The following is a 15,987-nucleotide window of genomic DNA, read 5'->3' as shown; positions in this document are numbered from 1 at the left end:
GAAAGGTTTTGCAATTAGAATTACATTAGAATTGTCATAGCCAAGCAATTTTTTTTTTAATACTAGAGAGACTTCAAATGATTTCATGGTATACATACACACTAGAAACGCAGTTAGTGTAATGCAAAGAAATTAAAATTACAATTGAGGTGTCATCAGTAAGTAAAAAAGCTTTAATGGATTGTCTGGTCATAGAGCTGATAACTATTTTATGCAGAATGCAGTGAAACAAAGGCAACTTTTTCAATAGCTAGGGTGCATCTGTGGCACTATTTTGCTAAGACTGTATACAGCTGTACTTGGTTACAGGAACATTAGTTAAGTGAGACCATAAAAAAACAGCTGTATTTGAGATCACATAGGAATCTGCACATTTTCTCCCTGTGGCGTTCAATCAGAAATCTTGCTGACAGGCAAACTTGTGCACAAATGATCCTATTTAGATTAATTCCTCTTAATGCTTTATACAGGCCTACTTTTCTGGCATATTGTGGAGAGAGCAGGTCATTTCCATTCAAAATCCAGAGATAAAAAATTCAAACCTGATTCCTTGCTATAAAATGTATGCCTGTACTGGTAGAGAATGAAAAGTCTCAGTCCATGTGAAAATATGGCTGGTGGGCTCTTCCCCAGCTCAGAGTTCAGTCATGAGGCACTGTGGAAAATCAGCACTTGAACGGTGGCCTAGAGAACTGAATTTTAACTGTGGCTCTGTCATTTCTCATCCCCACGCCAGAAGAAGGATGATACATCCATACCTTTTGTCACATAACCCTGAAATGCCCTCTCAAATCCCGTCTCTAGGCTTTGCCGTGCCACTTGTTGTGGCCCGTGGGATGTTAACTGACATCATACAGACTGAGGACTAAAAGGTGTTACACAGCTGGACCTGCTCTTTTGCCTCTGCCCTTGGCATGTGAAGAGCCTACCTGGGGGCTAGCCCACTGGGCAGGGATACATTCCAGCAGGTGTGTGAACTAGCCCAAGCTGAGGTCAGCACAGCCACCCAGCCACACCCAGACTAGATCAGCCAACCACAGGCTCATGAGCCAAATAAATGCTCAGTAAATGCTCTCGTGGTCGGCCACTGAGATTTTGCAGTTGTCTGTTATGCAGCATGGTTTGGGCCATAGTTAGTAAGAGCAGTCACTAGGGACTGTGTGACCTCGGGCAATCCCTTCCCCTGCCTATCCTCCTTTCCTCATCTATAAAATGAAGGAAGGAATTGGAGGATCCCTACGAAGCCTTTTAATGATACGTGAGGACCACGAAACTAGGGATGAAAATACACCAGACTCCAGGTTCTCAGACTTATTTAAGGCCTTGTGGAAAGAGCTGAAGAAAACATTTTAGCTGGCACATGGGGCATACAAATTACCTTTTATCCCCATAATACTGCCGTAAGTGCCTAGCAATGTGTCTACAGTTATGTGAAAAGTTAGAGAGAGGAAAAGGGTCTGAAAAACCCAGTAGGGGTTTTTAGGTCTTGATAGCCAGCTCCCTGACAAAGCTTGTCTTTCTATGGTTTAAACCCAGACACATAACCGAGTCAGAAGACAGGATTGGAGAAAATGTTTATTTTTAAACACTAGTACATTTTCAGGCTGTTTTAAAAAGGACAAATCATATTATATTAGTTCAAAACTATCCATCAAAGCATAGTTATTTAAACTATAATTTTACAAACACATAATGAAAGAAACATATATTTTATAAATATCTACTCAGAATATTTATTATGAAACAAAGTGTTTAAAAATAACAGCCCCATATCTCCCTCTTTAAATATATAAAATTCCCATACAATTCATAAGAATTCTTCCTTAAGGGCCAAAAATTTCACAAAGGCCAACAACTCAGTTCTCATCAGACACAATCAAAAGTAACAGGGATATTAAAAAATGTAAAAGTCCTGTACAAGGGAAATACAGATAGCACATGGGTAAATTTCATTACCATATATGCCACTTGTAGTTTAAAAAATGTTTTATAAAAACTGCTATTTAAAACAAGTGAGAGTCCTTCCCTGACTGTGGAAAATATATAAATTATCACCCTCCCATCTGAGTAATGAGGCTCCCATTTGCTGAGTCGGGGCAGCTAAGACTGTGTGTTCCCTGACAGGAGCCATTTTTCTGGCCCTGGCTTTTTTTTTTTTTTTTTTTTTTTTTACCCCTGGTGGATGATTCACTATTATTTCTTTTCACTTAGAAAAATTCTTTGGGTTCATAGAAGACAATGGCTCACAAGTGAAAGCAAGTCTAGGGGATGTCTTCAGTTTATCGTATCCAATTAAAATGTATATTTAGTGTTTTTTGTGAACAAAATCTGAAAGCCTGATTTATCATTGTCAGAGACACCCCTGTCACCTACCCCAGTGAAACACGCAGCCTAGCCCCAGGGCTGGCTCTTCAGCTTCCCTCTTCTGGCCCAAGCTGCTCTGTTGCCTGCAGCGGTACATGTAGACTACTGTCTCTTCTGGCTCTTCTTCTGGAAAGAGCTCTTCAAAAAAGTACGGTACACAGGGTCATCCACATACTCATTCTTAAACCTGGAGCTCAGCACTCTTTGTCTCTTTTTCTCCCCTTGGATTATGTCTGCTCCATAGAATGTGTCTTCGAATCGCATATCAGAGGCTGTGGACTGAAATAGCCAAGGATTAAATTGCAGAAGGGCAGGGCATTTGACTGTCACAACAATGGCACAGATCTGAATGCCAGCTGGGGGTGGGGTGAAGAGGCCAGGGTCACAAGCTCAAGGGAGTAGGGGACACTTCAAGTTCTTGCTGCTTTCCCTCACCCACCCGTCTCCTCAGACTCAGGCTCCCTGTAGCCCCACTTTGTCCAGGATCTCCAACCTCCCCCTCCAGGAACTTTCCCCACAAACAAAAACAGGTACAAAGACTTCTTGTTTTAAATCGCCCTCACTCTCCATCTCCCCCATGGCTCCTGCCCAACCAGGTTCTTGACAAATTTGTCAAAAGTCATCTCTAATTCACCCCTATTCCTATTTACCTTGAGCATCTGCCCCACCACATCCCTGAAACTGTTCTTGCTAAGGTCCCAGTTGCTATCCCTGTGATACTTTTGTATCCTTAATTTACTTGACTACTCTGTCATCTAATTATTGCTTGAAGCTCTCTTCTCCTTAATCTTTAAAAAACTTTCCATTTTCAACTACTTTCAAACTTATAGGACAGTTACAAAATTAACACAAACCCCATACAGAGGACTCCAACATATCCTTAACCAAACCCAATTCCCATTACCCAGATCCACCAATTTTAACATTTTGCCACACTTGCCAAATCATTCTATCTATCCATCCATCTGTCTGTCTGTCTAACTAAATATCAATTCATTTTCTGAACCCTTGAGTGTGGTTATATACATGAGGCTCCTTGAACATTTAATACTGCCATGGACATTTCCTAAGAATATATTCACTTAATTAACAAACTGAATGCAGTTATCCACTTAAAGAAATTTAACATTTCTTTTTATATTCCAATTTTTTCCTATGTTCAGGTAATGACCTTTGAACTTTTTCTCCTGCCTCACTAGATCCCACCCAGAATCATATATTCCATTTAATTGTCATTGTCTTTTTAGTTGCTCTTTTTTTTTTAATTATAGGAAATAGATACCTCATAAACTTTCCCATCTCAACCACTCCCAAGCACACTATTCAGTGAGATTCATCACAGTCATAATATTGCAATACCCTCACCACCATCCATTACTAAAACTTTCTCATCTCCCCGAATAGAACCCTACACCCATTAAACATTAACTCCTCATTCCCTCCGCTCCCAACACCTGGCAACCTGTACTCTAATTTCTGTCCCTATAAGCTTGCATATTCTCCAATATTTTCTTTGTAATTACCACAGAGCTTAAATTTAACATCTTAAATCTATAACAATCTTGTTTGTTTTGATAACAACTTAACTTCAATAGTATACACAAATTATGTTCCTATACCCTTCTGTCCCCTCAGCTTTATGTAGTTTTTGTCACAAATTACATGTGTATATATTATGAATCCAAAACTATGGATTTATCACTATACTTTATGCATTTTCCTTTTAGATACTGTAAGAAGTAAAAAGTGGATGTCAAACCAAAAATACAATAGTACTGGCATTTATATTCACCCATGTCATTATCTTTACTGGAGATCGTTATTTCATCACACAGCTTTGGTTTATTGTCCTTTCCTTTCAACCTGCAGAACTCTGTTTAGCATCTCTCACAGGGTTAGTCTACTGGTGACAGAGTCCCTCAGCTTTTATTTATCCGGGAATGCCTTAATCGCTCCCTCATTTTTGAAGGCAGTTTTGCTTGATGTAGAATTCTTGGTTGACATTTTTTGCTTTACGCACTTTAAATATGATACCCTGCTGCCTTCTTGCCTCCATGGTTTCTGATGAGAAACTGGCACAATCTTATTGATGCTCCCTTGCTTTTCTCCAAGCTTCCACTATATTCTCTTTACCTTTGGCATTCAACAGTTTGATTATCATATGTCATGGTGTGAGTCTTTTTGGGTTTATCCTGTTTGGAGTTTGTTGAACATCTTAAATGTGTGTACTCCTGTCTTTCTTTAAATTTGGGAAAATTTCAGCCATTATTTCTTTGAATATTCTCTCTGCCCTGTTCTCTCTTTTTCTGGGATTCCCACAATGTGTATATTGGTATGCCTGATGGTATCCCATAGGCTCTGTTCACTATTCTTCAGTCTTTATTCTCTGCTCTTCAGACCGAATGATTTCAATAGTTTTATCCTTAAGTTCACTGATTCTTTCTTCTGCCAGCTCCAATCTGCTATGTGCTAGTTTGGATGTATTATGTCCCACCAAAAGCCATATTCTTTAATGCAATCTTGTGGGGGCAGACATATTAGTGTTGCTTAAGGTGGAATCTTTGGATTGGGCTGTTTCCATGGAGACGCAACCCACCCAAATGTGGGTAATACCTTTGATTAGATTATTCCCATGTAGGGGAGGCCCTACCCATTCAGGGTGGGTCTTGAATAATTAACTGGAGTCGTATAAAAGCTCACAAAGAAGGACCTCAGAGCAGCTAAGAGAGACATTTTGGAGAGCAACTGAGAGTGACATTTTGGAGAGGAGCTGCAGCAGAGACAGACATTTTGAAGATGGCCGTTGAAAGCTGATATTTTGGAGAATGCCATTTTGAAACACAAGCTGGGAGCAAGCAGACACCAGCCACGTGCCTTCCCAGCTAACAGAGGTTTTCCAGATACCAATGGCCTTTCTCCAGTGAAGGTACCCTATTGTTGAAGCCTTACTTTGGACCCTTTATGGCCTTAAGACTTAACTTGGTAACCAAATAAACCCTGTTTATAAAAGCCAATCCATTTCAGGTTATTTTGCAAAATGGCAGCATTAGCAAACCAGAACATGCTGTTAAACCTCTCTAGAAAATTTTAAATTTCTATTATTGTGGGTTTCAGCTGTGTTTGGTTCCTTTTCATAATTTACATTTTGGTATTGATATTCTCTTTGTTTTCAACTATTGTTTTCTTGATTTCCTTTAGTTCTTTTTGTCCATGTTTTCCCATAGTTCTCCGAACATATCTGGGACCATTTTAAAAATGTCTTTGTCTGTAATGGCCCAGGTCTGATCCTCCTCAATGATGGTTTCTAAAGGTTTAATCTTCTCCTTTGCCTAAGCCATCACTTCATGCTTCTTTGTATGTTTTGTGATCTTTTGTTGAAACCTGGATATTTTGATATTTTAATGTTAGCACTGGAATTTAGACTGTGAGGCATCTGTTCCTTAAGTTTATATCCAACTAGTGTTATGACAAGGTTTTCCTTGAATGCCAGTAGCGAACAAAAAGATTAAAGAACGAAAAGAAGAAAACACTTTTTCTAGTCTTTGTAGATTGATCTGTGTAAGTGTTTTCCTTCAGGGCTTATCCATGCAATGAGTTCAGAGGATAGCTCCAAGCCAAAGCATTACGGGCCTCCCAGGTCCTTTTTGCCCATGTGCCTTGTCTTGGACATACACTTGAGGCCCTAGGAATTCCCTGTTTACAGGAATACAAATGTCTCCTTTTCCCTAGGAAATAGTTCCCTCATGGTCCTAGGTACTGTGCTGTATGTCCTACAGCCACAAACCCCTTGTCCCAGGCAGCCACTTAACTGCTCTCACACAATGTTTCATAGAGCGCTCTGTGAATTACCTTCTACATTCAAGGCAAGTTCTGGGACAGTGAGTCTCTCAGGGACACCATCAGACAGACTGGACCAGAAATACATGCTCCCAATATGTGCACAGGGGTTACTCTGCTTCCTCCAGAACTGGGACCAGCCAGGGCACAACAAGATCGCACCACTTTAAAGTAGCCATTTCTCGATTCGGCAGTTACTATGGTTCTGCAATCTTTTAACTGTTTTCTGGACTTGGAGGAAAATGTTTCTGCCAGTTCTTGTCAGTTGTTCAAAGCTTCTGTGGAAGGGACAGAACCCTGAAGCTTTTCTCACTACCATTTTGAAGAGAGAGGGACTTTCCTTACTTTTTGTAAACTCTTCCTTGAACCTATTCTCTGGCTGCATATTTTTGATGTCTTAGGGGTTCCCCTTTCTTAACTGTTTTCTCAACTCTGAAGCCCCAGGGTTTGGGTTTGACCTTTTCTTCTCGTTCAGCATCTGCTCTGCAGGCCTTCCCAGCCATACTCCTGCATCTAACTCCAAGGATATTCATGTCTCTCACTCCAGCTCAGATCTCCTCCTGTTCTGTGTCCAACTGCTCAGAGTCATCAGAGCATTTGTCCCGGAGGCACTTCAAACTCGACCTGTCCTAAAATAACAAAAGTCTTCCTTTCCTTTTGTTGTACTTCCTATATCTCAAAAATGGCACCCCACCCAGCCCCCATCTACCAAGTTAACACTAATCAGAAGCCTATAAGTCACTGCAGTCTTCTCATCCCGACCAGTCCAAGCTCCCTTCTACACATGCCTTGAAGTTGTCCATCCTTTCTTCTTTATCCCTACTGACACCATGGTGCAGGCCCTCATAGTTCCTCTTTGAAGCCACTGTAACATGTGCTGCACTCCTAATTTATTTTCTACAGAAACACTAGAGAAAAGCTCTAATAAAAACCTTCTGACTATAAGATGACCCTGCTTATAATCTTTCAATGGCCCTACTGCCTTCAAGATGACATCCTAGCTCCTTAGGCTGGCCTTCATAACCTGGCATACCCTTGACTGTTTCAGGGCCGTATGCCTCTGTCTTGGGACATACTGTGTCCTCTGCATGGAGACAGTCTATCTTCTCTGCTGCAGGTAAAACTGGGGGACTTTCTTATATGTTCCTATAAAACTCTAAGCTTCAATGCAGTATAAATGAGGGCAATGGCAGAGACAAGGGGCAGGTAAGCTTAGGGTGCAGATATCAAGGATTATTTACTGAATTTTACATCTTTGCTCCCCATACCAGGAAAGGTCCCAGTAGTGAGTCACTTATTAGCTATTTGCTGAGTGAAAGACTGTGGTGTTTTACTGTGATGTTCAGTGAAAGCCTAAAGTCTACATTAGAGCATGACTTTTGTCACCTAATTCCCTACTACTTTGCTTCCTAAAATGCATTCTCAGCTGGTTTTCACTGAGGTAGATCCCTTCCAATGACATCAACAAACAGTGCATCTCATGTATCACTGAGACTACCTCCCCAGGTTGACAACCGAGGCAGACTCCAGGTTTTAGGGCTTGAAAACATAGTCAATTGTGAAGAAGAAAAAAATGATAGAAGAGCTACAAAGAAGCTTGAAAACTATAACATGGCCCAAAGCATAAGGCTGCCATCGTTCCCTGTCAGTTAATGAGACAGTTATCCAGGATAATCGGCCACTTCCAGTGGGTTCCCCAGACACTACCACATTTTGCCTATTCACTCAATAAGTAAACTACGAGACTGGGGGTGGGATGGGGATGGGGGCAGGCCTGAACTCCCTCTGATAATAGAAAATATTTCTGTTTAATTCATTCTTGGCAAAGAACTTCCTCTGAGTAATCTTTCACTTTTATAAGTGCTGAAGTTATCAAAGGAGAAAATAAAACATCATGAAAGTGTTGCCACTGTGCAAGAACAGCAAGTCAGCCTCTCAAATACAATAATAAAACCGATTTACCAGTCGCTCTAGTTAATTATGCACCGTTGCTATGGTTATTCTGTGAGACAATAAAAGGTAATGGGGCTGTTTCTGAAGTTAGTGGGAGAGAACCCAACACAATCACTGAGGTGGACTGCTGACTCTTTTGAAAAATTTCTCCCCAAGTAAGCTGTGTGAGCAGAAGTGTGCAGAAGTCATTAAAACATGAAGGTCTCTCAATGAAGGCTGCTAACCTACCCACATTAAAACAAACAAAAAAAGATTTCTCTAATTGTAAAATATCATCCATCAATGAGTTTTCCAATTAGATTTGTTTCACGGACTGGGGAAAACAGTCATAGGCTGACAACCCAGGGCCAGAGGGTTATATAGTAACCTGAAAGAAAAATCGGTTTGCTGTAACAGGAGCATGTAAGTCTTTGATTCAGTAAAAACAGAGGTAGCAGACTGGATTTAGTAACTGTAAGCCTTTGTTCCTGCATGTATTTTTCACTAGGCTTAGCTGCATGATACCACTGGGTGCATTCAGAGAGTAGTTACACGATTTACATACTTTACACTGTCTTTTTCTTTAATTAAAAAAATTTCTCCGAGAATTAAAAAAGAGTTAGTGTTAATTGTTCAGAGAAATGGACTGTTAGAAAACTCAAGAGCTGTGTTCAGATAAAGCTACGTTTGAGGGCATCCTGTTATTAGAGTCAAATCTATATTGTGGAACAAAGAAATTGTGATCAGAGCAGAAAGCAAAGGGCTGTCTTCTAATGCGATTAGGAAAGGAGTACTTGAAATCTATGAAACCCAGTTGGTAGGATGCTTAACTATATATGGATTAGAAAATGAAAGAACTGAGAGACTTCAGGGGGTTACCTACTCCATCCCCATCCTCTAAATCTCTAGGTGTGAAAAAAGGAAGGAAAGGAGGCGGGAAGGGAGGGAAGATGGAGGGAAGGAGGGTTGGGTTGGTTCTCGGAAGGAAGGAGCAGGGAATAAGAGGCAGCCATCTCTAGCATCTTGAAAAGGAAAGTTATTCTCAAGAGATTTCAAGATCTTAAAACACTGACAAGCTATTCAGGATTTCTAAGTCTTTGTCAAGGCTTAGCCGATGTCTTTACAATAGGAATATTTGCTTTTCACTTTCCCTGCAGTTTATTGTCCGGCAGTTAATCCCTTTTCAGTCAGTGGGTTCCCTTCCTGCCACATTTCTGATTGTGTGGGGGGCAGCTCTGTTATTATCACTATTCTCTTGACTATTTCATTTTGAAGGATCTTCCTCTCAAGGGTGTAGTTGGGAAAAATCAGTTCATACCTGACGTAGTTACCTTGCTCTCAGGATCCCACTTGGTAAGAAAGGAAATAAATGTACAACTGAATGGTTAAGGAAATCTGCGTTTTTTCCAACGTAATTTATGATGTCTAGCACTGCAGAAAAGTATATCAAAGGCATGCACTGAAAACTTTATGTTTTCATAAAACATAAAGAATGCACTGAAAACTAAGGGTGCCATTTATTCAGAAAAAAATCTTGTTTCATTCAAAGAAAAATTTCATTTATTCACATTTCTCTGTTCAGGATTTATCACTTCCCAGATGCAATAGATGTCATTCTAAATGAGTAAAACTGACTTCATTTCAGGGTCCACTAAATATTTTATGATACAATAACATGAAACCTAAATTATCGTGAATTGTATTTTTCAACAAATTCAGTTTTGATTATTAGTTCATGTTTATTCATCTTTTAATGGTGCGTATGGGACTTGAAGCCAATAACATCTTTTTTTTTTTTTTTTTTTAACATCTTCTTTTTAAAAACAAAAACTATTTTAGCATTCCTACAACTATTATTTGGGCTTTGTCTATCTACCCCTTTTTATTATGAAAATAAGATCTTAGTTTGATTATGAACTGACACAAATATTAGAGAGGTTCTGAGAAAAAAGTTAATCAATAGAAAATATGATTATAGGAAACAGGAGGCTCACTTACGCTGAGTACCCTTTAATCTACTAAAAATTTTCTTTTAATGTTGCTTCTACTAATAAAATTATAAAAGTCTTGATGGTATCTCTATATGCTCCTAGCACCTTGCACAGAGCACACACTCAAGAACTATTTTTTTTTTTAAACACCAGTAAATGTTAACACAAAGAAGCGTAAGTTGGCTTCATTACAATGAAAAACAAGGCATGCCCACCCATTCACTCTGTTTTGGAAAAATCTGAGGCTTGCATTCAGTGGGTTTCAATAAGGGAAAACCTGCACTGGCTTTCTTCAAAATCAATCCAAAGGCCCAAAAGGCCTCCTGCTGGGCTTGGGAAACAGAGAGGAGGAAGAAGTGACATTGACCAGCACTTACAAAACGAGCTTTCACTCTCTTGGGCAACTCTTCGTCTAAGGTATAGAGGTCTTCTCTTTTCATTGCTATCTGGGATCCATCTTCAAATTCAACCTAACGAAAAATAAGACATCAAGATAGATATTAGACAACAACATCAACAACAACAAAAAACAAGCATTGTCCATTTTTGAAGTATTTCAATTAACTGTATAAAAATTTTTTTAAAGGGCTCAAGCACAAAAACAAGGAAACTAGCTTGATAAGGGAAAGAGCTCTTTCCCTTAACATACCATAAGCAAAATAGTTTAAAAAAGCAAACAAACAAACAAAAAAAACAGGCTGAACATCTTGAAAATGACTGACAGAATAACAGGGAGGACTGTTTTTCTCTGAGAAAGAAAAGATGATGTACTTACCCATGTATAATAATCCTCCAGGATAAAATACATTCTCAAATTCCTGTAAAATTTGGCTTTCAAATCTCACTTTTGTCAAATTCAAACTCAAATGGGCCAGAAAAACAATTTCTCAACTTCATAAGATGCATACCACATTGATGTGTGAAAATACATTGTCATCTACAATGAAGATGTTTAAAACTTTTTTTTTCCCCTCAAGTTAACTAAATGGCAGTAAATAATTTCAAAACCACTTGTATCAACATTTTAGGAGATTTTGTTCAAGGAAAGGTAAGTGACGCTGGCTAAGAGAAACCGAGAACTTCTGGTGGAAATTCATTAAATACCTTGTTCAAATAGTAAAGCTTGATTAAATGTTCTAATTCTGAGCCATTTATGACTTTTTTTGAAGCTCTTAACTTTTCTGTTTGTCTGAAATCTTTAGTTTTAGGAAATGAGGATCTCCTAACATATCTAGTTAAAAGGTTTAAATTAAACCATGCTGCTATGATGTTAATAAAAAAATCTGATGGGGTTTCAAAAATATATTAAAATTAAGATAACATATATAATTAAGCTTCTTGTTATCCATGTTCTGCTAACATTTGACTAAGTTAAAGCAACAGAGTGGAGTTAGGTCTTAGTCACAGGAAAACTCTGTCACTGATGTGAAGAGTTTTCTTTGTGACCTTATTTTAGTAGAATGGTTTCTTTAACATTTAATTAGGCCAAGGTGTCATCTCATTATACAATTTGATAGCATATCTATAACTATCTGTGCACACCTTTCTTCTGTTGTACATCACCTGAAAATTCTAAAAGAAAAAAAGGGCAATTATAAAACTAAAAGGGAGTATTGTATGCTAGGATGAGGGGGACCAACTATCTCAGTTTGCCTGGGACTGGGGGGGTTTGCTGGAATGCAGAAATTTCAGTGCTAAAACCAGTGACCATCCCAGGCAAAGGATGTTTTGTCACCATAGTTGGCCCTTCTCGCTACCATCTGTGTGCCCTAGAACAAATGCAAAATTTTCTGAGCTTTTGTTCTCTCATTTGTGAAACAGGAGTCAGTAACTCCTATTTTGCAGGGCTACTGTGAGGGTCAAAAACAAAACAAAACAAAACATATGTTTAGGATATTCAGCACTCTGCAGTAATTATTTAAGTTACACCTATTTTATATAAATGTCTTTCCTTATTCAATGGTGAGGTTGAATAATTAGTGACAAAACACAAAACGATCTCAAAAGGCCACTTGGCTTCATGAGGAATTTTAAACTACTAGTGGTTGAGAGACTTTAATATCAGTCTTGACTTTTTTCATTGAGTCTATAAATAAGCCCATAGTTTCATGTTGATAAGCCATCATAAATTCAACTGAAGTCAACACACTGATTACTAATTAGCCTGAATTTCAACATGTTCTCATTATGTGACACTTTTCAAGTAACAAATAGCTTTGCTATAAGAAGCTTCACTTTCGCACTTATTGTTTAATTAAATTTAATTATTTTCTATTGAATGATATAGTAATGCTTCTTTTCCAGAAGTTGACCTTTTTCATCCACAAATGTGGCGTTCCAAGTACACAGTATGTCCTTCATTTAACCAAATGTGATCCCAAGTTTAGTTGGTCACTAGATTTCCTGTCTAATTATGAGATATTTCATGTGCAATAACATTGGAGAGTGACTTATCACCTACCAGTAGAGTGGGAGTTACAAAAGTAAGGCAAGGATTCTCCATGCCACTGAAAAGGGAAGGATGGTGGCAGGAACAATAGATCATACTGCCCCTAGACATACGGTCCTCCCAGATCTTCTACAATTCTAAGTATAGAATCAGTCTCAGAAGACTCAACAGCAGACTTTTCTACCTGCTCTTTCTCAGACCACACCAATGTTCTTGAGCCAATCTGCCTGCTTTCTAAAGCTCCAACAACTAAAGCAATCAAGTAGCAGAGTATTGGAAACTTTTGGCTGAATTTATAGATTTTCCTGTTTGGGTCTTCTGGGTCAGGTGCTTCTCCATCATGAATAGTACTCATAAGAGCCACCAGTTCTTTAGGGACAGAGATTTCTCCCCTTAGGTTAATTTAACAGAAGGAGTGCCCTGGCAAGGAAGAACTGCTCTGCAGTGGATGCCTGGCACTGACTAATGAGATATGGGTGTTCCTTCCCAGAAGTTTGCTCAGGAGTAAACCACTGAAGAGCAGAAGATTTTGGAGACGTTTCAAAAGAAATTTCTTTAACCACCTCTTGATTTTTGCTCAGAGCAATAATCTCTTCTAACAGAGACTCTTTGTAGCTTTGTCTTTCTCCAGGGGCATACGTGACTTTTTGTCCACTGATCACCACTTTTTCTATTGTAAGACCCTTTGATTTTTGCCTAGTTCTGAAAATTCTATGTGGCAAAGAAGCACTAGCACCTGCCTTATTATAAATGACATGAATCTGCACCTTAACACTGTCACTAACAACCACGTACAAAGGGGAAAATGGCTTTTAACACACACACACATTCTCACAATGTGTGTGTATATATATGGACACACTCCTCCAGCCCCACTCCTTTGGGTTTTTCCAGACCATGAGAAAAGTTCTTCCTTAAGTGTTTCAAACTTCTTTGAACATCTTTAATTACATTGTGCTCCAGTTCCTGATGCAGTATGTTATAATGTACTCTTCCATTTAAGCCCTTGCTCCTTATCAGTCTTTGAACAATTTCTTTGCTGAAACTGGCAGTCTTATCACTCTTAAGCTGTTTTTCTACTTAACAGGCTTGAACCTTCTTGCTTTTTCTCCTTTTACTTCAATTTTCCTGTGTTCACTCTACTGCTTAGCCTGAGAATGTGATTTCTGTCACAGTGTTATTGAAAATACTACAATATACGGATTCTAATAAATTTGTCCTTTTTAAAACCTTTCTGGAGGAATATAAATGCATACGTGCTATCCACGTGGTTTACCTTGTTACAGCTTAACTCATTCTCATTTCTGACAAAGATAAAATAATTTCATTTTTAATTGTATCTATATTCTTTAATAATATGCACAGTTTCCTAGTGAACAGAATGTCCAAGTAATGGTGTAGATTTCATTAAAGTGTTCCTTCAAGCTCCTCATTACATTTAATTGCCACATCTGTGCCAGTGCACGATGGGTTTGGGCTGCCTGAAAAGCCCAATGGGGTTATGTCTCTCAGGCACAAGACGTGGATTCAGGGGCTGCTGGATGATGAACAGCCATCAATGCCTTGGCTGAGATGAGACAAACCAATCACTCAGACTTTCTCCACATAATGGGTAAACAGGAAAGCAGACTACTATCAGTTGCTTATCTTTTTAGCATAACCATATTCCTTAGAATTACATTTATTGAATGTTAGTAGTGTTTCCCAGTGTCCCATTTGGTAAAAAAAACAAAAACAAACAAACAAAAAAACTCCAGGGCTCCAACCTGGACCATCAGACATTGAATCTTTGCCTCCCTCATAAAATAAGGGATACCTCAATTCATGAGGCTTATTGATCAGCAGCACATTCAACATATTTATGTGCCCTCTGTCTTCGCATGTGCATCGCAGCAAGTGTAACACAGGGGAGAGCACCCACCTGGTACATGTGAGCAACATTCGATCCAAGATATTTTGCCCCATAGAGTTTGCCATCGGGCCACTTGACTTGGACAACTTCTCCCTCGGCAGGAGGACCCAGCTTCACGCAGTCTCGGCTCTGTCGAATAAACAGGGACAGGCATTTCAAGGCAAGTGTCTAAGCGACTGCATTTAGAACTTAGCAAGTGATGAAATCCTGGCAATTAAAAGGAGTTATTGCCTCTGTGTTTTATGGATTATGATCTTGCATGGGTATTCAGGGAAGAGATATGACCCAAAGGAGTACTTAAAGAATCAGCCTACATCATAAAGTTACAAAGGAACCACCATAACCCAAGCAGGAAAAAACAGCAGCATTTACATTTGCTATTTGACAAAGAATTGTTTGGGGGTAACTAAAATATGCTTAGAAACTGCTTTAGCTGAGGAACAGACCAGTTAATGATTTAAGACACCTGACATTTATATAGTACTTTGCAGTTAACAAAATGCTTTAACATACATCTCATTTGAGCCTCATAATCACCCTATGAAGTAGGCAGAGATTATTAATTATCCCCATTTTACTGACAAGGAAACTCTGCCTCTGAGAGGCTTCTTTATGCTGTCAGTATCAACACTGGAGGATGGAGTTGAAAACAAGCTTAAGATCCTGTAACAAGAGTCTACTCACTTCGGGTTCTCTATCCTACACTGCCTCCTTCTAAGGTGGTGGTAGTTCAGAGCAAACTCTCCAGTAGTTCATTCTGGAAGGTGTTTTATTTGGGAGAGTGGGAGCAGGTAATATAGTGAAGTGTTTTTAAAAACATTGTTTGAAAACTTTGAAATTTTTATGTATTGAGTGTTACATGATAAAATTAAAATAAAAGGGAATTACTTACTTCGCTACTTTGGTAAATTTCTTGCACATTTAGCAATTCATGCTTTGCTAATACTGGTATTTTACTGATGAGGCCAATTTGACTAAAGAAATGCACACCTGACCGATCAAGTCAAAAATGCAGAGAATGCACTGTTTCTGTGATTTAAATGAGAGGCACACAGGAAATGTTTAGTGGTATCTGGCTAGAAATGTATTACTTTTTAGTAATAATAGAAATTTTGCATTATAAAGGAGCAGCCATTTTATTGTTTGGTTCAGGGTATATATGAAAGGCTCAGTTGTTCATTTTTCTAAATGTGGAGTATGCTTCCAATAAAGCTATGGGCAAAGAAAAAAATGTGCATTCAGAGGCTCTGTAGAATTGACAGTCTGAATCTAACTTAGTCAAATGAAAATAAGTTTATTCTTGGCCTTCCAAATATTTGACAGTTCAGGTCATGCAAAATTGAAAGGGTAGGCTGTAGAAATATTTTCTATAAATGCTCATGCAGTTATCACCTCACTTTCCATTTCCCTTTGAAAGATTTATTTGGCACTAAGAACATTGGAAAGCATGGCTTCTAAGTACATACTTTGTGTGTCCAGTCTTCTAGATTAGGAGGCCCCAG

The 15,987-nt window shown here is 38.8% G+C and overlaps 1 protein-coding gene and 1 pseudogene across 9 annotated transcripts in view; both read right to left on the bottom strand.

Moving 5' to 3' along the window:
- Window positions 1-2,146: 2,146 nt before the first annotated feature.
- KDM4C (lysine demethylase 4C) overlaps window positions 2,147-15,987 on the bottom strand; it is a 517,981-nt gene continuing 504,140 nt past the window's right edge. For 7 of the 9 annotated variants that reach the window (XM_037798531.1, XM_037798519.1, XM_037798520.1 and 4 more), the window contains 3 exons: window positions 14,495-14,614; window positions 10,502-10,594; window positions 2,147-2,643 (listed from right to left, as the gene is read on the bottom strand). In XM_037798531.1, the coding sequence (XP_037654459.1) occupies window positions 2,467-2,643; window positions 10,502-10,594; window positions 14,495-14,614 (390 nt within the window). In that variant the 3' untranslated portion in view covers window positions 2,147-2,466. The remainder of the gene's footprint in view (window positions 2,644-10,501; window positions 10,595-14,494; window positions 14,615-15,987) is intronic. The other 2 variants (XM_037798517.1, XM_037798518.1) reach the window with 1 other exon arrangement.
- On the bottom strand, window positions 11,688-14,430 carry LOC119505062 (annotated as a pseudogene).

Source organism: Choloepus didactylus, chromosome 10 (assembly GCF_015220235.1).
Source record: "Choloepus didactylus isolate mChoDid1 chromosome 10, mChoDid1.pri, whole genome shotgun sequence".
In the NCBI taxonomy this organism is placed as follows: Eukaryota; Metazoa; Chordata; class Mammalia; order Pilosa; family Megalonychidae; genus Choloepus; species Choloepus didactylus.
Note: the sequence above shows the minus strand (reverse complement) of the source record. Positions and strands in the feature narration are given on the sequence as shown.